At 42.3% G+C, this 27162-nt stretch overlaps 4 protein-coding genes across 11 annotated transcripts in view; all 4 read right to left on the bottom strand.

Annotated features, from left to right (window-relative positions):
* The window catches only part of LOC117737724 (protocadherin gamma-C5-like), a 72199-nt gene that overhangs the window by 29241 nt on the left and 15796 nt on the right, over positions 1 to 27162 (bottom strand). For 2 of the 8 annotated variants that reach the window (XM_034543864.1, XM_034543866.1), the window contains exon 1: positions 24766 to 27150. The exons of 4 other annotated variants lie outside the window; for them this stretch is intronic. In XM_034543864.1, the coding sequence (XP_034399755.1) occupies positions 24766 to 27150 (2385 nt within the window). Of the gene's footprint in view, positions 1 to 16166; positions 16229 to 23647; positions 23825 to 24765; positions 27151 to 27162 lie in introns of those variants that run through there. 2 more of the 8 variants (XM_034543869.1, XR_004610060.1) reach the window with 2 other exon arrangements.
* On the bottom strand, positions 2736 to 6904 carry LOC117737728 (protocadherin gamma-C5-like). The gene is made up of 2 exons (XM_034543877.1): positions 6736 to 6904; positions 2736 to 5770 (listed from the first exon to the last, which is right to left on the bottom strand). Exons 1-2 carry the CDS (start codon positions 6777 to 6779, stop codon positions 3292 to 3294), a joined length of 2523 nt encoding a protein of 840 aa, XP_034399768.1. The 5' UTR covers positions 6780 to 6904; the 3' UTR covers positions 2736 to 3291.
* Positions 6248 to 27162, bottom strand: part of LOC117737723 (protocadherin beta-16-like) — a 33432-nt gene continuing 12517 nt past the window's right edge. Inside the window, exons 2-3 of the mRNA XM_034543853.1 lie at positions 10292 to 11149; positions 6248 to 6735 (exon numbers count right to left, since the gene is read on the bottom strand). Of these exons, the coding sequence (XP_034399744.1) occupies positions 6670 to 6735; positions 10292 to 11149 (924 nt within the window). The 3' untranslated portion in view covers positions 6248 to 6669. The remainder of the gene's footprint in view (positions 6736 to 10291; positions 11150 to 27162) is intronic.
* LOC117737726 (protocadherin gamma-A1-like) overlaps positions 11252 to 27162 on the bottom strand; it is a 37881-nt gene continuing 21970 nt past the window's right edge. The window contains exon 3 of the mRNA XM_034543874.1: positions 11252 to 16228. Within this exon, the coding sequence (XP_034399765.1) occupies positions 16136 to 16228 (93 nt within the window). The 3' untranslated portion in view covers positions 11252 to 16135. The remainder of the gene's footprint in view (positions 16229 to 27162) is intronic.

Here is a 27162-nt window from a genome sequence, read left to right as displayed (position 1 = left end):
CAACATGTCTCCTCCCAGGACCTCCACGTACTTGATAGGTCCATCCGTGTTGAGCTGAATCTGTAGGTTTCTGTTGGGGTTCTTGTAATTATCACAGTCGCTCCGTGTCATGCAGCAACTGTCGCTGCTTCTGCTGCTCCTCATGCATTTAACCGCTAAGATGAGAAACGTCACCAGAGACAGCACGGACACCGAGGCCAGAGAGAGAATCAAATACAGAGTGATTCTCCCAGTTTTCTTGCTGGGCTCGGACACTTTCTGTCGGAGGTCTAAGATGGGCTCATGGAGGCCGTCCTCCAGCAGGATGGACACCGTGACTGTGGCGGACTGGACCGGTTCCCCGTCGTCCTTGATCTCTATAAGCAGCCTCTGAGAGGAGTCGTCCTGCTCGGACACAGCGCGTTTAGTCCTCACCTCCCCTGTGTACAGATTGACCGTGAACAGAGAGGCGTCTGTGGCCTCCGTTAGTTTGTAGGAGATCCAGGCGTTATGGCCCGAGTCAGCGTCCACGGCCGTCAGCTTAGTAACCAGGTGTCCCGCTTTAGCGGAGCGGTCCATCCTCTGATGGGAGAGGGAGCCCAGGGCAGCGGAGGAGGGGTAAATAACAGCGGGGGCGTTGTCGTTCTGGTCCAGGATAAAAACATGGACAGTGGCGTTGCTGCTGAGAGACGGAGAGCCCTGATCCTTTGCCTGGACCTGAATCTGAAACACCTTCAGTTTCTCATAGTCAAACGAGTGCATGCTGTAGATGCTGCCGTTATCTGAGTTAATGTAAACATACGATGAGACAGAAACGTCCTGCACTTTAGAGTCCAAGATGGAATAAGAGATTTTGGCGTTTTCACCAAAATCCAGGTCCGATGCTGAAACTGAGTACAGTATAGAGCCTGGTACCCCGTTCTCTTTTAAATACACATAATAGGATGGCTGCTTGAATATAGGGGGGTTGTCATTCACATCAGTGATGCTGACAGCTATAATTGTCTTACTCGACAGAGGAGGAGAGCCTGAATCAGTGGCTGTTATCTCAATATTATACTCTGAGGAACTCTCTCGGTCTAAAGGACCACTGGTTACCAGCGCATAATTATTAGAAAAAGAGGGTTTAAGAGTAAAGGGAGTTTTTTTGGGAAGTGTTAACGTAACTTTACCGTTATCACCGGAATCAAAGTCACGGACGCCGAGTAAAGCCACGACAGTCCCACTGAGAGAGTCCTCTGGCACAGAAGTAGGTTTTGAAGTCAGGACAATTTCTGGAGGGTTATCGTTTACATCTAAAACATCCACCTGAACACTGCAGTGACCCTCACTCTTCGGCCAGCCTTTGTCTTTTGCACTAATATCTATTCGAAATGAGGGTTGAATTTCGTGGTCCAGCTGGTTTCTCAAAAATATATCTCCCGTTACAGTGTCAATATGAAACAATGATAACACCGCTGGTGGTGTGTGTATACCAAGTGAGTACTCAATCTCTCCATTTGGACCCTCATCTATGTCTGTTGCTTTTGTTGTAATGACAAAGGAGCCATTTGCACTGTTTTCTTGAACAGCAACTTTATAGACAGTTTTCTCGAATAACGGGACATTGTCATTATTATCAAGCACATTAACAGTTATTTTTGAAGTTCCAGTTTTTACCGGATTTCCTCCATCCATAGCAGTAAGAAATAAATTGTGAATGGCTTTTTTCTCTCGATCTAATGATTTATTCAATACTAATTCTGGTATTTTACGCCCATTTTCAATTTCTTTAACTTTTAAAATGAAGTAATCATCTTTGCTTATTGTGTACGTCTTTAATCCGTTACTCCCAACATCGGGATCCTCTGCATTCTCTAAAGGAAAACGCACACCAACTACAGTGGATTCAGCAATTTCTATTATGTGATCACTTTTGAGAAAACTAGGAGCATTATCATTTATGTCTCTTATTTCCACTTCTATTCGGTGTAACTGTAGCGGGTTCTCTATTACAACCTGCAGAGGTAGAACACAGCTGGCGCTTTCTCCACATAGAGTCTCTCTGTCTATTCTGTCATTCACCACCAGCTCGCCCTTCCCCGCATCCACAGTGAAATACTGCTTACCAGCCTCAGAGGCGACACGCAGCTTACGATCAAAAATGTCCGATATTCCCAAACCCAGATCTTTGGCTAGATTTCCTACCACAGAGCCCTGTTCCAACTCTTCTGGGATGCTGTAACGAGTCTGTGCGTCTATTGTACTCCACAAGAGAAATAAATGATGCCACCAAAGCGCCCACCATCTCCAGTCTCGGTATCCCATTCTCTTTGTCATCCCCAGTCCGTTACAATACGACGTTATTTCCCATCGAAATATTGTTCAGAATATAGAGGTCAATGTTAAAATCCATCAACGATAAACTTGCTGTAATCCAGAAATATCCATATATATACACACACACACACACCATGAGAAGCGTTGCAAAGTATATTATTTAGTCTGAGTGTTTAAACGCATCCTCCTCTCATCTCGGGCTCGAAGCAATGCACTGGCTACAGTGAGGATGGTTGGGGGAGGGAGTAGATCTCTTTGTACAACTACCAATGCTATTGGTGCACAGCATCTACCCAACATCCAATAAGATCGAAACAGCAAAGTGTTCCAGGAGCAGCACTACGATTCAAACCTGTATTAAATTGCACGATGCCAATGCTGATATGCAATTTAAATTTAGAATATTTGTCTCTTTATTTTGATTGTTATAATTTTAATATTTCCTCTAAATTCATTCATATTGCAATGTATATTATAACATTCACCTCAATCTAGCCAGGTGTACAAAATGAAATCCACACTCAAATATGTAATTAATTGGAACACAATACTTCCTGCACATAGTATTTTAATAGATCAATGAACAATTCTCAAAATGATTGTTGCTTTTTTCCGTTGCTGTTTGAGTCATTATCAAGCCACAAATCAGACACTCATGACCGTCAGTAACGGGCAGTCTTTGTAAATCTCAAAACCTGGATTGTGCTGAAGCAGCATTAATATTCTTTCATTTTGTTTATTCAGTGAGCTGTTTCAGAAGATGAACAGGTATTGGAAAATGACGTCAGAAGAAGACCATAGGAATATCATCGCTAAAAGGAAACGTGTAAGTCTCGTAAGAATGTAGAAAATATAAACCTGAGTGTGATAATGCTTTAAACGTAAGTAGAAAATAAAACCTGCCCTCAAAGCCAAGCACTCCCCCCCGCCACTCAAACAAAAACCTGAGAAAAATAGAATCATTTTGTGAGAGTATACATATAGAAGAATACTTTACTCTCTGCTCACCTGCTGGCTCTCAAAGGTCCAGGTGCTGTCGGGTAGAGACGCATCCAGAACACTGATCACCTCCTTAAAGTCAGTGGTGCTGCTGGGTTTAATCAAAGTGAAATCACTGTACTCTGACATTGGAGACATACAGGACCTGAAGGACTGACTCTGAGACAACATGTCTCCTCCCAGGACCTCCACGTACTTGATAGGTCCATCAGTGTTGAGCTGAATCTGCAGGTTTCTGTTGGGGTTCTTGTAATTATCACAGTCGCTCCGTGTCATGCAGCAACTGTCGCTGCTTCTGCTGCTCCTCATGCATTTAACCGCTAAGATGAGAAACGTCACCAGAGACAGCACGGACACCGAGGCCAGAGAGAGAATCAAATACAGAGTGATTCTCCCAGTTTTCTTGCTGGGCTCGGACACTTTCTGTCGGAGGTCTAAAATGGGCTCATGGAGGCCGTCCTCCAGCAGGATGGACACCGTGACGGTGGCGGACTGGACCGGTTCCCCGTCGTCCTTGATCTCTATAAGCAGCCTCTGAGAGGAGTCGTCCTGCTCGGACACAGCGCGTTTAGTCCTCACCTCCCCTGTGTACAGATTGACCGTGAACAGAGAGGCGTCTGTGGCCTCCGTTAGTTTGTAGGAGATCCAGGCGTTATGGCCCGAGTCAGCGTCCACGGCCGTCAGCTTAGTAACCAGGTGTCCCGCTTTAGCGGAGCGGGGCATCCTCTGATGGGAGAGGGAGCCCAGGGCAGCGGAGGAGGGGTAAATAACAGCGGGGGCGTTGTCGTTCTGGTCCAGGATAAAAACATGGACAGTGGCGTTGCTGCTGAGAGACGGAGAGCCCTGATCCTTTGCCTGGACCTGAATCTGAAACACCTTCAGTTTCTCATAGTCAAACGAGTGCATGCTGTAGATGCTGCCGTTATCTGAGTTAATGTAAACATACGATGAGACAGAAACGTCCTGCACTTTAGAGTCCAGGATGGAATAAGAGATTTTGGCGTTTTCACCAAAATCCAGGTCCGATGCTGAAACTGAGTACAGTATAGAGCCTGGTACCCCGTTCTCTTTTAAATACACATAATAGGATGGCTGCTTGAATATAGGGGGGTTGTCATTCACATCAGTGATGCTGACAGCTATAATTTTCTTACTCGACAGAGGAGGAGAGCCTGAATCAGTGGCTGTTATCTCAATGTTATACTCTGAGAAACTCTCTCGGTCTAAAGGACCACTGGTTACCAGTTCGTAATTATTAGAGAAGGATGGATTCAGATTAAAAGGAGAACCTTTGGGAAGCCGAAGTGTCACTTTACCGTTTTCACCGGAGTCAAGGTCTCGTACACTGATCAAAGCCACTACTGTGCCACCTGGTGCGTCTTCGGGTACAGGACTGGGTTTTGAAGTTAGCACAATCTCAGGAGCATTATCATTGATGTCCTCTACGTCCAGTTGTACACGACAGTTACCCTCCATCTCCGGAATGCCTTTGTCTTTAGCAGTTATTTCAATAAGGTATGATTTAGACCTCTCAAAATCTAGTGCCCCCTTTAATACAATTTGTCCCGTTATATCATTTATTTCAAATGTTGATAACACTGAATCTGGAGTACGGGACCCAAAATAATATTTAACTTGACCATTAAGACCATCATCGGCATCTGTAGCTGAAAGTTTGATTACAAATGTTCCTTTGGTGCTGTTCTCCTTTAAAGACACTTTGTATTCATTTTCGTTGAATACCGGAAAATTGTCATTGATGTCAAGTACGTTAATGATAATCTTACAGGTTCCCGATGTGACCGGGTTTCCTCCATCTAATGCGGTCAAAAGCAGCTGATGGAGAGCATTCTTTTCACGGTCTAATGGCTTTTCTAACACCAATTCTGGGACAGCTTTACCATTCTTTGTGTCTTTGTATTTTAAAGAAAAATATTCATTTTTGCTTAGTGAGTACGTTTTCAAAGAATTGCTTCCAACGTCAGGGTCCTCCGCGCTCTCCAAAGGAAAACGTTTGCCTAGTGCAACTGATTCTGGTATATTAAGGTTACTCTCCTGTGTAAGAAAACTAGGAGAATTATCATTTATGTCTCTTATTTCCACTTCAATTCGATGAGACCGTAAAGGATTTTCAACAACTACTTGCAGAGGCAACACACAGCTGGCGCTTTGTCCACATAGAGTCTCTCTGTCTATTCTGTCATTCACCACCAGCTCGCCCTTCCCTGCATCAACGCTGAAATACTGCTTACCAGCCTCAGAGGCGACACGCATTTTACGATCAAAAATGTCCGATAGTCCCAAAGCCAGATCTTTGGCTAGATTTCCTACCACAGAGCCCTGTTTCAGTTCCTCCGGGATGCTGTAACGAGTCTGTCCGTTTATTGTACTCCACAAGAGAAAGAAATGATGCCACCAAAGCGCGAGCCATCTCCAGTCTCGGTATCCCATTGTCTTTGTCATCCTTGGTCCGCTATAACAAATGAATTCCAATCAAGATATTTTGTATAGCAATGTAGGAATCCATGATAATATGAAATACCCCAAAATAAAAAGTGCCACAATGTTGGAGCATGTTTGTAAGCTAAAATCAATTATTATATCTTAGAAAATTCGACCTCAATGTCGTCTCTCCTCGAGCTCTTTGCATTCTAAGTGTTACGGCGCTGAAGCTGCATGGGGGCAGGGACTAGATTGCTTTGTACAGTTCTGAATCCTATTGGTGCACATCATCCTCTTCCACCATCCAATGAGAGAGGAACTGATCGACACTCTTAAAGTGGCAGCATCTATTCTCTTTGCGAGCTCTCATCTGAAATGATTATGACACTGAATAATAAATACTATGAGACAACCTTGTCAGAAATTAAAAATACACCAAACCTCCTTGCAATTAGTATCTCCCACAAATAAAAAAAATTGAATTATATTTTGCATGACAGAAAAACAGTAAAAGTAAAACACATATTTAATAGTTCATTCTTGTCAATATAATCGGAGAGTAAACCATAGCACTCGGTTCCTAAATTGAAGGATGCCGTAGGATTTCACATTCGCTGTCCGCCGTCGTGGTGCTGAAATGTTCAAACGTACATGTACCACTAACATGATGCTTACCTTAACTATTTTAACCATATCGGAATACATTTATTGCACATTACTTTGATTTACCTACATTGGAGGACAATCTTACATTGGGTACGTATAACGAAAACACCATATCGTGAAGTTAACAGACGGAAGAGGGCAGACAGGCATACCAACCGACAAAGAAAGAGCCTTTTCTGGAAAGACCAAACAAAAAGATGGATAGATGATTCATTTTCCACAGTTAGATTCCATAACCAATGCTATGATTGATCATTTTCTGTATTAAATTATGAACGAAATTTTTTTTTTTTCCTTCATTATTAAAATAAATAGTTGTGATCTGCTCACCTGCTGGCTCTCAAAGGTCCAGGTGCTGTCGGGTAGAGACGCATCCAGAACACTGATCACCTCCTTAAAGTCAGTGGTGCTGCTGGGTTTAATCAAAGTGAAATCACTGTACTCTGACATTGGAGACATACAGGACCTGAAGGACTGACTCTGAGACAACATGTCTCCTCCCAGGACCTCCACGTACTTGATAGGTCCATCCGTGTTGAGCTGAATCTGCAGGTTTCTGTTGGGGTTCTTGTAATTATCACAGTCGCTCCGTGTCATGCAGCAACTGTCGCTGCTTCTGCTGCTCCTCATGCATTTAACCGCTAAGATGAGAAACGTCACCAGAGACAGCACGGACACCGAGGCCAGAGAGAGAATCAAATACAGAGTGATTCTCCCAGTTTTCTTGCTGGGCTCGGACACTTTCTGTCGGAGGTCTAAAATGGGCTCATGGAGGCCGTCCTCCAGCAGGATGGACACCGTGACGGTGGCGGACTGGACCGGTTCCCCGTCGTCCTTGATCTCTATAAGCAGCCTCTGAGAGGAGTCGTCCTGCTCGGACACAGCGCGTTTAGTCCTCACCTCCCCTGTGTACAGATTGACCGTGAACAGAGAGGCGTCTGTGGCCTCCGTTAGTTTGTAGGAGATCCAGGCGTTATGGCCCGAGTCAGCGTCCACGGCCGTCAGCTTAGTAACCAGGTGTCCCGCTTTAGCGGAGCGGGGCATCCTCTGATGGGAGAGGGAGCCCAGGGCAGCGGAGGAGGGGTAAATAACAGCGGGGGCGTTGTCGTTCTGGTCCAGGATAAAAACACGGACAGTGGCGTTGCTGCTGAGAGACGGAGAGCCCTGATCCTTTGCCTGGACCTGAATCTGAAACACCTTCAGTTTCTCATAGTCAAACGAGTGCATGCTGTAGATGCTGCCGTTATCTGAGTTAATGTAAACATACGATGAGACAGAAACGTCCTGCACTTTAGAGTCCAGGATGGAATAAGAGATTTTGGCGTTTTCACCAAAATCCAGATCCGATGCTGAAACCGAGTACAGTATAGAGCCTGGTACCCCGTTCTCTTTTAAATACACATTATAGGAGGGCTGAGTGAATACAGGGGGGTTGTCATTCACATCAGTGATGCTGACAGGTACAATTCTCTTACTGGACAGCGGAGGAGAGCCTGAATCGGTGGCTGTTATCTCTATATTATATACCGAGACATTTTCTCTATCTAAAACACCACTGGTAACCAGTGCGTAATTGTGAGAAAACGACGGTTTTAGGGCAAATGGGCATTTCTTGGGGAGCTGTAATGTTACTTTACCATTAACACCGGAATCAAGGTCTCTGGCACTGAGCAGGGCAACTACTGTGCCATTAGGCGAGTCCTCACGCACTGGTTTCGGATGAGATGTGAGTATTATTTCTGGGGCATTATCGTTCACATCTAAAACTTCAATATGCACAGTACAATGCCCCTCCATTCTCGGACTGCCTTTATCTTTTGCACTGATGTCTAATTCATAATTTGGAGTGGTTTCGAAATTTGGTTTTCCTTGAAGAAATATTGTCCCCGTCATATGATCAATACTGAAAACCGAGATAACTGTATCTAAAGTGTGCGCTCCAAAAGAATATTCTATCTCTCCGTTTTGACCATCGTCCATGTCTGTCGCTTTTGTTTGTACTATTGATGCACCTTCTGCAGCATTTTCACTAATGGATACTTTATACACGGTTTTCTCAAACGCTGGCACGTTATCGTTGATGTCGAGTATTCTTATAGAAAGCTGAGCGGTCCCTGATCTCACTGGGTTGCCTCCATCTACAGCTGTCAACAAAAGCGTATGAACCGCCTTTTTCTCTCTATCTAAATGTTTTGCTAAAATCAATTCAGGGACTTTCCTTCCACCGGCAAGTTCTTTAACTCTAATATTAAAACATTCATCTTTACTGAGAGTGTATGACTTTAAGGAATTACTGCCAACATCTGGGTCTATGGCGCCTTCTAACGGAAAACGAACTCCTAAACTCGTCGATTCCGCAACCTCCAATGTGATATAATTTGATGGAAATATAGGCGCATTATCATTAATGTCTTGTATTTCTACCTCAACTCGAAACAGTTGTAAAGGGTCTTCAATTACAATCTGCAGAGGTAGAACACAGCTGGGGCTTTGTCCACACAAAGTCTCTCTGTCTATTCTGTCATTCACCACCAGCTCGCCCTTCCCCGCATCAACGCTGAAATACTGCTTACCAGCCTCTGAGGAGACACGCAGTTTACGATCAAAAATCTCAGAGAGTCCCAAACCCAGATCCTTTGCAAGATTTCCTACCACCGTGCCTGGTTTTAGTTCCTCTGGGATGCTGTATCGAGTCTGTCCGTTTATTGTACTCCACAAGAGGAAGAAATGATGCCACCAAAGCGCGAGCCATCTCCAGTCTCGGTATCCTATTGTATTTGTCATCCTTGGTTCGCTATAACACATTAATTCCAATCGTCATGTTGTATACAATAACGCTGAAATCCATCATCGCAGGTGTTATTCCAATAGACGATATCCGACAATTACTGAGCATGGCTGTAAGATGAATTATAAAAATAATATATAATAAAATACAGGCTCATTGCTGTCTCTGTCCTCTAGCTCGTTGAATTGAAAGCGTTACGGCGCTGAAGCTGCATGGGGGCAGGGACTAGATTGCTTTGTACAGTTCTGAATCCTATTGGTGCACATCATCCTCTTCCACCGTCCAATGAGAGGGGAACTGATCTCCACTCTTAAAGTGGCAGCATCTAGTCTCTGTGTGCCTTCACTTTAACCATGAATTATTACTTTTGAGACTTATGGGACGCCAATATAGGTATCATGTGGATATAATATCATTATTAAGTACGAATTTTGACAAGAAAGACAACAACAATACATTAGCCTCATACAACTTCAGTTGTAAACAATGATATCAGCCACAGGTCCAGAGTTCTTACTTAAACCAATCACAATAAACAAGTTTGTGCAACGTGATTATTCCTTGATATTTGAAAGGGGATCAGCAACAGCAGCAAGACACGCACTTTGTGCCTCATCCCTGCATTCAATAAGAGTCGCTATCAACCTTTGTGGTGCTGAACTATTCAGAAAAGGGCTCTGGAAATATGTGAGTGGGAGACTATATTGAAATATGGCTTGAACGCAATTTCAAACAGTTTCTGAAGACACTGTTGCCGACTTTTTCAAATATTTTAACCAAACGTATGTATTGATGTATGTGGGTATGGCTGGACGGATATATATATATATATATATATATATATATATATATATATATGTATATATGTATATATATGTATATATGTATATATATATATATATGTATATATGTATATATATATATATGTATATATGTATATATGTATATATATATATATGTATATATGTATATATGTATATATGTATATATATATATATATATATATATATATATATATATATATATATATATATATATATGTTATGGATTTTTATTTAGAGAATGTGCATTTTGAATGAATGAATTCGTTTTGCTCACCTGCTGGCTCTCAAAGGTCCAGGTGCTGTCGGGTAGAGACGCATCCAGAACACTGATCACCTCCTTAAAGTCAGTGGTGCTGCTGGGTTTAATCAAAGTGAAATCACTGTACTCTGACATTGGAGACATACAGGACCTGAAGGACTGACTCTGAGACAACATGTCTCCTCCCAGGACCTCCACGTACTTGATAGGTCCATCCGTGTTGAGCTGAATCTGCAGGTTTCTGTTGGGGTTCTTGTAATTATCACAGTCGCTCCGTGTCATGCAGCAACTGTCGCTGCTTCTGCTGCTCCTCATGCATTTAACCGCTAAGATGAGAAACGTCACCAGAGACAGCACGGACACCGAGGCCAGAGAGAGAATCAAATACAGAGTGATTCTCCCAGTTTTCTTGCTGGGCTCGGACACTTTCTGTCGGAGGTCTAAAATGGGCTCATGGAGGCCGTCCTCCAGCAGGATGGACACCGTGACGGTGGCGGACTGGACCGGTTCCCCGTCGTCCTTGATCTCTATAAGCAGCCTCTGAGAGGAGTCGTCCTGCTCGGACACAGCGCGTTTAGTCCTCACCTCCCCTGTGTACAGATTGACCGTGAACAGAGAGGCGTCTGTGGCCTCCGTTAGTTTGTAGGAGATCCAGGCGTTATGGCCCGAGTCAGCGTCCACGGCCGTCAGCTTAGTAACCAGGTGTCCCGCTTTAGCGGAGCGGGGCATCCTCTGATGGGAGAGGGAGCCCAGGGCAGCGGAGGAGGGGTAAATAACAGCGGGGGCGTTGTCGTTCTGGTCCAGGATAAAAACACGGACAGTGGCGTTGCTGCTGAGAGACGGAGAGCCCTGATCCTTTGCCTGGACCTGAATCTGAAACACCTTCAGTTTCTCATAGTCAAACGAGTGCATGCTGTAGATGCTGCCGTTATCTGAGTTAATGTAAACATACGATGAGACAGAAACGTCCTGCACTTTAGAGTCCAAGATGGAATAAGAGATTTTCGCGTTGTCCCCCGAATCAGGATCCGTTGCTGACACTGAGGACACAATTTTTCCAGGAGCATGATTCTCTTTTACATAAACTACATATGAACGCTGGGAGAAAACTGGTGGGTTGTCATTTACATCTAACAATTCAACAAGTATAACTTTTTCACTCGATAATGGGGGCTTCCCAGAATCAGTAGCACTTATCTTGACACTATACTGGCCATTTATTTCACGGTCAAGTGGCCCTTTCGTCACTAATGAGTAATGGTTAGACCCCGAAGGACTTAACTTGAAGGGTGATTTAGAAGACACGCTTAACGTAATCTTACCATTGTCCCCTGAATCTGGGTCTTTTGCACTTATCAGTGCAATAACTGTTCCGATTGCAGAGTCTTCTGGAACAGGTGTTGTTAAAGACGTTACAATTATTTCGGGAATATTGTCGTTAATGTCAACTATTTTAATTTCGACGCCACAATGCCCATCCATTTTAGGGTTTCCTTTGTCTTTAGCAGTTATGTCAAATCTATGAAAATGGTTCGTTTCATGGTCTAAACTTCCCTTGACCACAATAGCTCCAGAAGAAGGTTCAATGTCAAATAATGATAAAATCAAATCTGTAGTTTGCTCTGCGAAGTAATATTCGATTTCTCCATTTTGTCCCTCGTCTGCATCCGTAGCTTTAACATGCACTATTTCAATTCCAGGTCTGGCATTTTCGCTGATATTAGCCTCATATACCTGCTTTTCAAATTGTGGCGCATTATCGTTGTTGTCAAGTACTATAACTGTAATTTCAGATGTACCTGAGCGCACCGGATCTCCACCATCTACAGCTGTGATGATAAGATTGTGTACAGACAGCTTTTCTCGATCAAGAGGCTTTTCGAGGACCAGTTCAGGGATTTTTCTACCATCCTTGTGGGTTTTAACAGTTAATTTAAAATGATCATTTTTGCTTATGAGATAAGAGCGTACAGAATTGGAGCCCACATCGGGATCGTGTGCGCTTTCTAATGGAAACCGCGCGCCTGGATTGACCAGTTCTGCAATTTGCAATACTTTCTCTTTCGTAAGAAAACTGGGAGAATTATCGTTTGTATCCTGAATTTCAATTTCGACTCTATGCAGCTGTAGGGGGTTATCAATGACTAGTTCCAAAGGGAACACACAGGACGGTCTTTGTCCACACAGATCTTCCCTGTCTATCCTATCAATCACCACCAGTTCTCCCTTCCCCAAGTCAACACTAAAATACTGCTTACCAGCTTCCGAGGTTATCCGTAATTTACGTCGGTACAGTTCAGATACAACCAACCCCAAATCTCTGGCTAGATGTCCTACCACAGAGCCCTGTTTCAGTTCCTCCGGGATGCTGTAGCTAGTCTGTCCATCTGTTATAGTCCACAAGAGAAAGAAATGATGCCACCACAAAAACACCTGCCATGCAGTCAATTTGTTCCACATTATTCTTCGTTCCAAAAATCCCATATCTTCTCACTCCGATCCCAACTTCTTAACTGATTAAGTGTAAAAGGTCTTTGCTCCAATGTAGATGCGTCCACAGAGACAGTCATGCTTTGTGTCTGCATATGCATCCCTCCTCTCCTGTACAGAACATTGTAATGGCTACGATGCTGAAGCTACTCGGTGAGACGGAGTAGATCTCTTTGTACAGCTCTGCATTTCATTGGTGGACGCAGTATAGCTATTTCCACCAATGGTGGCATCAGTAGGCTTACACAGAACAGTGACGTAAAAATAGTCACTGGAATAGTCATAGGAAGATAATCGTAGTTATTACGACTCTATCATATAAAAAATAATTTGACTATACCCATTAAACTGTCTCACCAATTAACTTCAACGGTTGTATGTGTACTTGAAGACTATAAATATAAATATGAAAACGATATGATTAATTTAATAATTAATAAACGCTGTGGATAATAGATGGATAATTTATTTAGCCAGGCGAAACAGATTAAGAACAAATTCTTATTTACAACTATATCTAATGTTCTATAAATAACTGCCTTTAATGATCACTCATATACGGTGTTAAACCATACTCTTGCCTGTAACCAAACTCTGCCTGTAACGAACTGCATCCTGCACATGCCTTTGTGGCTGACAAGGCTCTTCGTTGCCTTCCTGTGGCCAGAGAAAGCCAATGCAGCCTGCATACGTCAGTACGTGTTCACAGCTCTCCACAAGCACGGGAGAAATTATTCTGTCAGCGACCAACGTAAAATACCCGTATGGAGATCTGTAGAGCAAATGAAAAGGGAGGGGGAGTGCAGATGGTGCCTCTCTTTCTCTTCCCCTCTCCCTCTCTCTCCGCTTTATGGGCGTATGTGTTACACTTACGTTTTTATAGATGTCCACCACTGGCAATACAATAATTCGGAAAACCATGAACCATAATCATGCAATATCCCTTTGATATGTATAAGAGCAATAACGCTCAAAACGCGTACATTCAATGGTGCTAAGGGAAACATAATCTGTAACACCATAGATAAATTAATATGAAACATACACACCCATAAATACGTTTTTGGGATACTCATCTGCTCTAAATGGAGGTGGGCGACAGAGGGAAATGTAGAGAGGCTGTGTGAGAGACAGCAAGAGCGAGGGGGAGAGCGCCTGAGCTGATTTCAGCACCACACGTGTGGACAGCGCCACACAGGCGGCCAACTGCTGCTGCTGCATGCTGCTGGAGAGGCAGACAGCCTCACACGCCCTCAAGACAGCAGGCAACCAAGAAACACAATATTAACTTCCGTACTATTTTTCTTAGAGCATACAGGAATAAATACAGGAGGTGATCGTCCAGAAGACTAAAAAACATAATTCGATGATACTGCTGCAAACACAGGACACGAAAAGAACGATGAATACAAAAGAAGAAAATAAAGCTCAAGAATGGATTGTCACATGAAAACAATCAAGTTTGAACAATTAAAAATGCAATATAGTGCTTGCTAAATTCATACTTGTATTTTATCAGCAAGGAAAAGCAGCATATAACTCTATTATAAATAAATATATAATGAATCGTTTTAGGGTAATAAAATCAGACCTTCTATAATAAAGACTTGGGTAGCACACGCAAAGTGTAATTCTGATGTGAACATTTGGAAGCACCCATGCATTTCATTCATACTTTAAATGTCATGTTAAGCCTCACAATACATGTTTTCACTGTCAGGTGTTGATCTACAACACAAATCGCTGAAGTTTCATGGACTAAAATGATTCCATCCATCTATCCATTTATTTATTTCCCATACCCACTTATCCTGTTCAGGCTGGAGCTTATCCCAGCATTCACAGGACAGGAGGCAGGTTACACACTGAATAGGTCATCCGGCTATCACATTGCCCACACACATCAACAAACAAGCACAATAACGCCCACTCAGAAAGAGGCAAACTCCACAAAAAAGGACCAAGCAAGCCAGGGGATTTGAACTTGTTGTGAGTTGACAGTGCTAATTCCACATTCTACACTTTATGTTAAATCAGCTTTATAGTTTTCTATCTCAATTACATAAACACTCATTTCAAGTTGATTAGGCAACCTATAGCTAAAATGAATACCACCTAATACAACAGTTTTGAATATTATAAATATTCTAATGTTATGTTGAAATTGTTTCAGAGATGTGTTGAAGGTCATTTTGGAGGCTGCAGCGTGTGATGCTGTTGAATTGTTAAATCTTTTACTTGTATGGTTTTCTATTATTTAGTCCCCCCTATTTATATGAATGGGGATAGAATATTTAACAGAAACACCTCATCCTCCATAATGATAGAAAAGTTTAACCAAAACAGTTTCAACACAAATTTAACATTATAACCTTTGTTAAATTATTTATTTAAGGACTGTATTAGGCTGAATTAGTTTTAACTATAGGCATTACAACTGGCAAGTAAGCGTGTAAAGAACACCTTACAATATAATGCAATCCGGTACACCAACACCACAAATTACATCCTCAAAAATGAACAAAGAGTTGAATCAACACTTAAGTTTCAGTCAATTTCCTCTGATATGTTAGAATACTGCAAGTTGGCTTATGACGTCCTCTTAATATTGATATGTTTGCATCACATGGTTTGCATTTCTTTTGTACTTGTGCTGTATTTTCTTTACCCACTGTATATCAATATTTTATCTATTGCCTGTAATGTCTTTTTTTATGATTGATTGACTTAGATGGTGGTCCAGAGCACATACACATGGGTGAAAAGCCAAGACACAGTGCTGGGCAGTATAATCACTGCAACTTCCAATCACGCACAGGTAACTTCACCAGCTAGTTTCCTCTGGTAATACTTTCCCTCTACTTAAGCCTGTTAGTAAGAAGAGCTGTTTAACTTCTTGTTCAAATGTGAAGTGCGTTGGCACCTTGAAAAAGATTGTGTACAAAGAAGCTAAAATGTATATTTTAAATAGATTAGAGTCTAAAGGTTTACCATAGCATTCAATGCCAATGACAAGTATGACACTGGCATTTTCCACAATCCAGTATAGACTGTAGTGATGGGATAATGACATCCCAGTCAGATACAACACATCATATTGGAGCACAAAGTCACTCACACTGTCACACAGGATCGCTTGTCAACAATTGGTAAGTCCACCAATGCCTGAATAAAGCAATCATCAGTGACAATAGATGGTTTGCGAGGTCTGTGAACAGATCTGTTGCTTGAGGAAAATCTGATGAACCTTAATCTAACTCAGTGCCAATGTGTAATGTTTGGCCACTGTAACACTAGTATCTGCTGCTCATCTGTGTTTTAATTGTGTTACTGCATAGTGATGGAGTATGATGTTCAGTTGCAAGTGCATCAATTGTCAGTGCTATTTGTAGAATCATGAATGTTTGTACCACTCTTTGTGTTTGATGGCTGTGAAGAACAAAGATGAAAACTATTTCTTACCTTATTTGGTGAGTCAGGATTTAACAGGAGTTAGGGAGGAGACAGGACAGCACCAGGCAGAGGCACACATGAAAGAGAAAAAACAAAAGACAAAGGATGTCACTTAGACTGGTGGTCAGCATATAGATTCTGGCTCTGGGAAGCAACCAACATACTTACCATGTGGCTTGTTCATGTAGTCATTCATAGAGTCTTGGTTTATAATAAATATGCTCTCATAATTGGATTGCTTAAAAACAGTCCAATGTGTGTGCACATGAACTATTAAAGTTTAATAAATATCTATATAACAATTATGTATTGTTTGATTTGTGTCTTTGTCTTCCTTCAGTCAATATAATGATGATATGATTGAGTCTGCATCAGCACATACTGTAATACTATATTGTGGCTTACCTTTCAACAGAAAGTATTCAAATACAAAAGTATGATAATACTGTAACAATTAGAGTTGTTTGTTTTAACAATACTGAACAGGGAAAACCTTTATTGATCTAAAAATTAACCAAGCTGGGTGTAAAGTGTCAATCTCACACACAAATGGAACACATTGCCATGTGAATGTATATATGTGTGTGTGTGTGTGTGTGTGTGTGTGTGTGTGTGTGATGTTTGTGTGTGTGTGTGTGTGTGTGAATGAATTAGAGAGTGAGAAAGACAGACAGAGAGAGAGGATGGATCTTCAAATAAACTTTGTTTTAGCATTGCTGTCCTTGTATGTGGGATGATAATCATTATGAAACAAAAATAAATAATATCATTGAGAAAGACATGGCAGTCGCTCTTTCTCAGAGGATAGAGACTGACACACAGTGCAGAGTTACAGGTCATGTTGCCGTACCAAAATATATATCTAGTCATTGCTTTGTAAATGATTTTAAACAGCATTCACTTAATAGTTTGTTACGTTAGATTATGCTAAAAAATAGAAAGTGGGTACAACAATCAACTTGCCCTTCAAAAAGAAGCATTAATATATACTTTGGCACAATACAGCCACGTCGGTCTCCACCAAAACACAAACACAATAATGATGACTTTGGAAACCACAAATGTATGAATCACAACCAAACATACTGCACTGCTGCACAAAGCCACTACCCTAAAAGCAACAGCAGGGGGCCTTGAGGCGATGCCCTGAGAAAAATCCATGCCTTATTAATGAGATTATTTGCTCTGTGACCCTGTTTTTTGTCACAGTTGTTGTGTGTATTTTTTTAGCGCAAATATAAGCTTCATAAACAAAGCAAAGCAGCTACTGTTTTTGTTATATACCCTGTCATATACCTTTTATTTGTGCACAGGAGAACATTTTAAGTAATAATACAATGTTGGTCCAAAAAACATATCCATCCAAAGCAAACAGCTCAAGGAAAGAAGAAAAAAGGACACCAAAATGGTGTTGCTCTTTTCATTTAACAGAATCAAAGAATTCAACAAGAGATGGGATATTTTAAGCCCATATGTTAGTCAATATCGCATCATGGACGTTTTCCTAAACAGGGGAAGGTAAAACAAACGGGAGCATCCATCAGGACAAATTTCAAGAGCAGCCATGATCACCCTCTCCTCCTCCCCTTTCTTCATCACCCCAAGTCTAAGGATGCTGCACTTCCTTGGCCAAAGCGGGGGTGTTTCCTGTCCTCTAACTGTCAACAAATGCATGGAGCCATCAAAGCTTAAAGGATGTATCTGCTGCTGACCCCCTCTGGCTCAATGTAAAATGGTACAGCCCTGCCAGTGAGTCAGCTTGTTTCTATGGTAACACATCCCACCTCCCTCCCTTTGCATCCCACCCTGCTTCCTGTGAGCTGGATGGTGGCAAAAAAAAAGAGCTAGAAAAACAACATGCAATAAAGAAGACAGAGGATGATAGAGACATGATGATCACACACATTTGTACTTTGATTATATGTTTAAACAAAGCTCATGTTTATGGACTGATGAAAAGTGATACGTAGAAGATATATTTATTCTCATCATGAACATGGCGACCTACACAACGATGAAATGGCATGCACCGTATGGTGTATAATTTCTTTTTATAGACAGAACAAATTGTCCTTCACTGAGCAATCTTCCTCTCCCTTTCTCTGTCTCTTTCTCTCTCTGCAGCAGAGTGGTGCAGCTGGAGAGGGGGAGGGGAGGGATGCAGAAAATGAGATCAGGAGGAAAAAGGGAGACTGTTGGAAACCAAGAAGGACTGCTGAACAGTGGCTAACCAGTTTTAGCTGCAAATTGACACAATGTTAACTATAGTAACTGGGTAAATGGCAGTTAGCAAGTTATTTTAAATGGTCAATTAGACTGCAATAGAATAAGAAGTGAACACAATCTATGATACATGTGGAAGTAATATTATGTAACTACAATAGCATAATAATGATTCTTTTTGACTACATATGTATACAAGGCACGATGCTGTCCTTCTCTTAAATCCCATTACTAGCTGTGTGTGTTTGATTAAACACACAGATGCAATAATGCACTACAATGATGTCAAAATTTGACCTTTGAGAATATATTTTAGCAATACATGTGTGGTTATGGAGTCTTTCAGTGATTGACACAACTTTGCCATTGCCCCATATTACACAGTTCTAGGTAATCCCTAGTGTAATCCTTTCCAGAGAATCAGTCGGTGCAGAACTCCACACTTCAACCTCTGGGACAACAACACACATCCAAACGCAAAATCTTACGTGTTCTCAAGCACATACATATCAGATTTACACACCTTCATGTAAGGAAAGGTACACCTAATTAAAGTATGCATTGCCATTATTGTATTGTCTTCGGTTTCCTTGTAAATAAATCCTGAGCACATATCAGTTTGTGTCCTCCCATCATATGATGCACCTGAGGAACACAGTCAAATTGATACCTGCACCATAATAAACATTTGCCAGTTGTACATGTATGTATTAACAACTGCCACGTTCAAAATATGTTCTTCACTAATATATCTGTACAGGTATATTCTAATATACTTATAAAAGAAAATGTACTTTTTTTACAAATTTACTTTTTAGAATAGTGTTATGTCCCTAAGCAGTGTGGATGCTTACTGAAGGGGAGCACAAGTTTCACTTTAGGGATGCTTTCCAACTGCTCCAACTGCAGGGCCCAATCCTGTTCCAGTTTAAATGTGCCCTTTTGTGTGAAGCAGCATACCAACAGTCCCAGAGGGACAGCAACATTCATCACATGGAGAGAGTATTATTGTTTTTTCTATTGATATCATCAACTGATATTAAAAGATCAGTGTATTAACGTGTAGTATGTCTGCTCTGTGGGAATTAAGTCCCACCCTAAGGTCCCTGTTATCTGGGAAACTTGTAAACAAAAATACAATAAAGGATTGTAGTACAAACATTAACCACATCCCCAAACACACACATAGTTCACAGTGCGTGGACAAGCGCCAACGGCATACACATGGGTCCACAGCTGCTCACCAGACAGCTTGGCTAGGAAGGCGGGGAACCTAAGAGCCTGGGCCTGTGGGGCCAGGAGCGTCTGCACTTGATTATAGTTTAGCAGGCAGGAACAAGTTAAACAACAACATGAATTCTCAAAAGAAAGACCAAAATAACAACTTGCTGGGTACAAGATAAAAAAACAGGTTGAACTGTTGCTTGAAAATATGTTTCTGTGAGCATTTGCCCCTGTGGAGACACTGGCCAAAATAATGTATGGTACTAACAACAACCCTGACAAAATGAGACACAATGGTTTAAACACAGTGGAAACAGGTAAAGCAGACACAGATGTGGGCACATAATGATGACAGACGGCATACAGCAGATATGGGGATTAAGACAATTAACCTGTGTTTCTGCCTTGTAGTTTGTCAACTTCCACTTCCACTTGCACACACAACATCCTGCAGACTACTACTAAAGCACATACAGCACCCAGGCCAGGCACACTATATAATGTGATGTTTTCTCCTACACTGGACCGAACTGAGCATTTGCCATGCAATGTTTCCATTTTTGCCATGCAATGTTTCCATTTCAAAATATTCAGCATTTCTTATCATTTTTGACATCCCCATGTAATTTGTTATATAACTAATGAGATCTCTCTCTCTCTCTCTCTCCCTCTCTCCCCCTCTCTCACTCTCTCTCTCCATGTGTCTCTCTCCTTATATTCCTTTACATTTTGTCAAGAAACATCTCAGGCTGTCTTGTGTCCTTTACAGGCAGTCATTAAATCAAACTATTTCACACACATACAACTTCCCTGAGCCCTCTATTCCAACAGACAAAGAGGGCTGCAGATCAAAATGGCTGCCGTGCATCACTAACACAAATGCTGCACAGGGATGTTGGAGACTGTGCCGGTTACCACGTGCCTCAACCCCTCCCCCGCTGCCTCTCTCTGCCTCTCCATCACACTGCTTTCCTCATTGGCTCTCAATCTTCCAAGCGTCAGTAGTGACCATTCCCTTTTCCCTAATACCACATTTTAAACCTCTTAAACAATATCATTGTGTCAATATTTGCATTTCCTATTGATCTGCAATATCTCCCTTTCTTATTGTTGGCATGGATGGATCCCTGCTCCTTTTCTGTGTGTGTAGCCCTATGCCCATGCCTGCACCGTGTTATTAAGGGAACTAGGTCACTGATAAAGTAGTGCACTGTGTGGCTGTGTTTCTATGCAGGACATATCTGTAGCAGTCCTTTAGCAGGGATGATGCCCAGCATCTCTATCTTTGATTGTAGCTTTTGTATTGTTTTCTCACAAAACCAGTTTGCTAATAGTCAGTCTGTTACAGTTAAAACAGATCTGAACATAGGTAACGTAACCTTTTTATTCTTGGTTTGTGAGCACATATAATTTCCAGGTTGTTGCATGATGAACTAATCAATATAAATGTCAGAGAATGGAATACAACTGAAAAATGCAGCACAAAATACATCATGGCGGAGATAGTGTCATTAAGCAAAAGTAACAAGTGTCTGACACAGTGTACCTTACAAACAAGATATGAAACTACACAGGTAGACAAAGGTGAAGCCTTTGTTTAAAGCATGCTATAAAAATCAACAACTGTGTTAGAGTATATGCAGTAAAGATTTGGAACGTTAATTGGCACCTTGAAGAGCATATCAAATAGTAGATATTAAGATATACAGCTTTAGTGATGATCCCATTTTTTTTTTTTTTTTTGCCAAATAAAGCCTAGAGCATATTAATACAAAATAAAAAAAGAGCAAAGATTTTAAAGAAATAGGGAAGTGGTTGATCTCACCTCTGTGAGCAAAATCTCTGACTCTGTTTTATGCCTTGGCATTGTCCTGGTGGCACTGTGGTCAACACTCAGAGTGCTGTGACTGAAGGGTCGGGAGCCCTTGATATCACTCCTCCGGGAGTCAGTCGTTCCGTACACTTCGTAACTGCATGCCTGCTTCAACGTACCGGTACCCCCTACGTCTGCGTAAAGGGGTGGGTAATACGGAATAACAGGAAGATTTCCACTGGATTTGTAAAACACACGCTCGTGTCTCCACCTGTAGATCTTCACTGATATAATAACCACTAGACATGTGATGAAGAGGAAGGAAACTACAGCCAAAGCCAGGACTAAGTAGAAAGTCAGGTTGTCGTTGTACTCCTTGTCTTGTGTAAAGTCAGTGAACTCAGACAGCACTTCAGGGAAGCTGTCCGCCACCGCCACGTTAACAATGACTGTAGCTGAACGAGAGGGCTGCCCGTTGTCCTCCACTATAACAGTCAGTCTTTGTTTCACAGCATCTTTATCAGTGACTTGGCGGATAGTTCTTATTTCTCCATTCTGTAAGCCCACTTCAAACAGCGCCCTGTCTGTGGCTTTCTGCAGTTTATAGGAGAGCCAGGCATTCTGTCCAGAGTCCACATCCACAGCCACCACTTTAGTGACCAGATAGCCCACATCTACTGAACGAGGCACCATTTCAGCCACCAGAGAGCCACCAGTCTGGACTGGGTACAGAATCTGAGGAGGGTTGTCGTTCTGGTCCTGGATCAGTACTTTCACAGTCACGTTGCTACTGAGTGGAGGGGAGCCTCCATCCTGCGCTTTGACACGAATATGGAACTCTTTGGTTTGCTCATAGTCGAAGGAGCGGACAGCAAGTATCTCTCCACTCTCTGCATTCACTGAAAAATAAGTAGAGGCTGACATTCCATTCAGTTGGCTATCTTCAAGGAAATAGGAAATGCGTGCATTGTTGCCATGGTCTTTGTCACTGGCTTTGACAGAGAGGAGTGTCATACCAGGTACATTATTTTCATTGATGAAAGCTGTGCTAAATGATTGAGGGAACATTGGGGCGTGGTCATTTACGTCGGATATTCTTAAATTAATTGTCTTGTTTGTGGAATAAGGCGGGGAACCCTCATCCATTGCCATTATAGTTATGTTATATTCTGGCACTGTTTCACGATCCAAAACATCGTCAGACATCAAGCTATAAAAATTAGTCGATGATGACTTGATTTTGAAAGGCAAATCTTTGCTAATAAAACACTTAACTTGGCCATTTTTATCTGAGTCCATGTCTTTGATATTGAGCATTGCTATAACAGTATCTGGAACCGAATCTTCTGGTATGGGATTGGAGAGGGAAATTATGCTTATGACAGGGGCATTGTCATTAAGGTCAGTCACCTCAATTAGCACCTTGCTGGTGTCTGTCAGCCCACCTTGGTCTGTAGCTTCAATGTTTATTTCATAATGTTTAGCTTTTTCATAATCTAACATACCAACTACGATCATTTCCCCAGTGTGGGGATCCATATTAAACAGGGATGATGCACTATCGGTATGTTGGGAAAACGAATACACTACCTCTTCGTTTGCTCCTTTATCATTATCAGTGGCACTGACTCTTAAAATAGAAGTGCCCCGAGAAGCGTTTTCAGGAACGGTTACTCTGTAAACAGACTGACTGAATGCTGGGGCATTATCATTTGCATCCAAAACGACCACACTTATTTTGACAGAACCCGATTTCTGAGGATTACCACCGTCAAATGCTGTCAGAGTTAATTTATGTTCTTCTTGTTTTTCTCGGTCAAGCGACGTGTGCAGTACCATTTCAATATATTTGGTGCCATCGGGCAGGGAGACAACATTCAATTTGAAATTATCTGTCGGGTTGAGTTTGTATGTTTGAAGGCTGTTATGTGCTACATCGGGATCTTTAGCACTCTCAAGCGAATAGCGAGCCCCTGGTGAGGCAGATTCAATAACCTGGAAATTGTATTCTTTCTTCGAGAAAAACGGAGCATTATCATTAATATCTGCAATCTCTACATCAATTCGATGCAACTCCATTGGATTTTCTAGAATTATTTGGAAATGAAGAGAGCAGGGAGACACTTGCTTGCACAATTCTTCTCTGTCTATTATTTTAGCCACGACCAAAGTCCCCTTTTCTGCATTAAGACCAATGTACTCACTGCCGTCCTCGGTAAATATCCTAGCCCGCCCAGATTTCATCCGTTTAACATCCAAGCCGAGGTCCTGAATGATATTTCCGACAACCGACCCCATCGCCATCTCCTCGGGAACAGAATACCGGACCTGCCCCAGAGCCATGTCTGCGACACAAATGCAGAGAAGCAGCGGCCGCCATGAAAAGGTTTTTTTTTCCGGTCACGCAACAAAGAACACCGATCATGATCAACGCATTCGTAAATTAAAAGTAAAATTACAAAACAACCGTATCAAATTGCGACCAAATGATCATGAGCGCATTGAACGTCTTCGTCAGTCTAGTTACGATTAGAATGAAGCCCTAAAAATGCATCAGACAGACGAGGAAGACTACACAGAAAATAACCTCACTTTCCTCATACTAACCAACAGCGGCACTTAGGGACTCGAACAGAAACTGCAGAAATATCTTTAAAAAAACGGATTTAGATAATCTTACTTGTACAAACTGTACATATATATATATCCATCCATCCATCCATTTTCAATACCGCTTAATCCTCATTAGGGTCGCGGGGGCGCTGGAGCCTATCCCAGCTGACATAGGGCGAAGGCAGGGGACACCCTGGACAGGCCGCCAGTCCATCGAGGGCACATGTAGGGACAGACAACCATTCACTCTCACATTCACACCTCTGGGCAATTTAGAGATCAATTAACCTGCAGCATGTCTTTGGACTGTGGGAGGAAGCCGGAGAGCCCGGAGAGAACCCACGCTGCCACGGGGAGAACATGCAAACTCCACACAGAAGGACCGCTCTGACCGGGAATTGAACCCGCGGCCCCTCTTGCTGGGAGGCAACAGTGCTAGCCACTACACCACCGTGCAGCCATATATATATATATATATATATATATATATATATATATATATATATATATATATATATGTGTGTGTGTGTGTGTGTGTGTGTGTGTGTGTGTGTGTGTGTGTGTGTGTGTGTGTGTGTGTACCATGGACAGAGATATATACTGTATGTATCGATCTCTGTCCATGGGACTGGACAATAGGATGGCGGTAGTTTACTTTACTATCATTTCTAACCTCGAGAGGAGAGTCTGGTTCATCCAGGATGCTCTTCTCACTCTGTATCCGCTGCATCGTCCCTGTAGAACTGGGGTCCATTATCAGAACGTTCTGACTACCGGCTCCGCCGAACTTACAGTCACTCTTTCTGGAGTCAGTCGTCCTGCACACCTCGTAGTTGTACACGTGTTGGAGAGTCCCTGTCCCCAAAGTGTCTGAGTAACGTGGTGGATAATACGGAATCACAGGGAGATTGGAGTGATACATGACGCGAGACTGTCTCCACCTGTAGATCTTCACTGATATAATAACAACTAAACACGTGATGAAGAGGAAGGAAACTACAGCCAAAGCCAGCACTAAGTAGAAAGTCAGGTTGTCGTTGTACTCCTTGTCTTGAGTAAAGTCAGTGAACTCAAACAGCACTTCAGGGAAGCTGTCCGCCACCGCCACGTTAACAATGACTGTAGCTGAACGAGAGGGCTGCCCGTTGTCCTCCACGATAACAGTCAGTCTTTGTTTCACAGCATCTTTATCAGTGACTTGGCGGATAGTTCTTATTTCTCCATTCTGTAAGCCCACTTCAAACAGCGCCCTGTCTGTGGCTTTCTGCAGTTTATAGGAGAGCCAGGCATTCTGTCCAGAGTCCACATCCACAGCCACCACTTTAGTGACCAGATAGCCCACATCGACTGAACGAGGCACCATTTCAGCCACCAGAGAGCCACCAGTCTGGACTGGGTACAGCACCTGAGGAGGGTTGTCGTTCTGGTCCTGGATCAGTACTTTCACAGTCACGTTGCTACTGAGTGGTGGGGAGCCTCCATCCTGCGCTTTGACGCGGAAGTGGAAGTCTTTGATCTGCTCGTAGTCAAAAGAGCGCACTGCATGGATGACTCCACTATCAGCACTAACGGACACATATGAGGAGACTGGCACTCCGTTAACAGAGGAGTCCTCCAGTATGTAAGAAACACGGGCGTTCTGGTTCCAGTCAGCGTCTCTGGCTTTCACTGTGAATATAAAGAGACCTGGTGTGTTGTTTTCTACAATGTAGGCCTCATATGAGCTCCTCTCAAAGACAGGCGCGTTATCATTCACATCAGAGATCTGTAAGGTGAGTGTGACGCTGCTGGAGAGGGAGGGGACTCCCTCATCAGAGCAGGTCACCGTTATATTATACTGATAAGCAATCTCTCTGTCTACATCACTATCTGTAATCAAACTGTAGATATCATTTGTACTAGACTGCATCACAAAAGGAATATCATCATCTATACTACATTGAACCCTGCCATTTTCACCTGAGTCTGCGTCCTCAATATGTATCATTGTAACAACAGTTCCGGATTTGGCATCCTCTGAAATCACGTTTGATTTTGACAATACATGGATATCGGGTTTATTATCATTAATGTCAATGACTTCAATTATCACTTTACAGGAGTCAACCAAACCCCCATCATCACTAGCCCGGATGTTTATCTGAAATGTTCGAGCTTTTTCATAGTCAATATTTCCTTTTACCCGAATTTCACCACTTCCATCATTTACTTCAAATAACCCACGGGCATGATCTAAAATACTCGAAATTGAATACGTTATTCTTCTATTAGATCCATGATCTGCATCTGTTGCAGTAACTGTCACTACAGCTGTTCCTACTGGTGCATTTTCTTTTATAGATGCTTTATAAATAGCTTGGGTAAAAACAGGTGCATTGTCATTAGCGTCTAAAACAGTGATTAGAATCTGCATTGTTCCTGTCATCTGCGGCTCTCCTCCATCCACCGCCGTAAGGACTAAAGAAAAGTCTTCGTTCCTTTCTCGGTCAAGAGGTTTCTTTAACACCATTTCGACGTTTTTCGTTCCATCTGCTTGATCATGAAATTTAAGAACAAAATTGTCGGTCGGTTCGAGTTTATATGTTTGCAACCCGTTTAAGCCGACATCAGGATCAACTGCCCGATCTAACATGAATTTAGCTCCGGCAACAGCGGACTCACTTATTTTAAATTTGACGTCGTTCTTTTCAAAGGATGGAGAGTTATCATTAACATCTGTGATTTCAATGGTTACACTGTAAAATTCCATCGGATTTTCTAATATAATCTTTAAATGCAAAGCGCAAGGTGTCGTTTGTCCACAGAGCGTCTCTCTGTCTATCCGATCTTTGATGAGGAGGACTCCTCTTTCGTTATTCAGCTCAATATATTCGTCACTGTCTCGAGTAAAAATGCGAGCTTTACCCGATTTTAGTCGTTTAACATCCAAGCCAAAATCCCTCGCCATGTTTCCTACTAACGAACCTTTTGACATTTCCTCGGGAATTGAGTAGCTGACCTGCCCGAGCACCACGCTGATGGCGAGGACCAAGAATAACGACAGTACTTGCCCCCTCATTGTTCTGCCCGA

Source organism: Cyclopterus lumpus, chromosome 10, assembly GCF_009769545.1.
Source record: "Cyclopterus lumpus isolate fCycLum1 chromosome 10, fCycLum1.pri, whole genome shotgun sequence".
NCBI lineage: Eukaryota > Metazoa > Chordata > Actinopteri > Perciformes > Cyclopteridae > Cyclopterus > Cyclopterus lumpus.
This window is presented reverse-complemented; position numbering and strand designations above follow the sequence as displayed.

Excerpts from the sequence above, each read along its gene's own strand:
- LOC117737728 (XM_034543877.1), bottom strand. The coding sequence starts at position 6,779 with ATGCGTCTCTACCCGACAGCACCTGGACCTTTGAGAGCCAGCAG. Across the intron at positions 5,771-6,735 it reads GGACCTTTGAGAGCCAGCAG|CGGACCAAGGATGACAAAGA; the intron begins GTGAGCAGATCA and ends CATTTGTTATAG.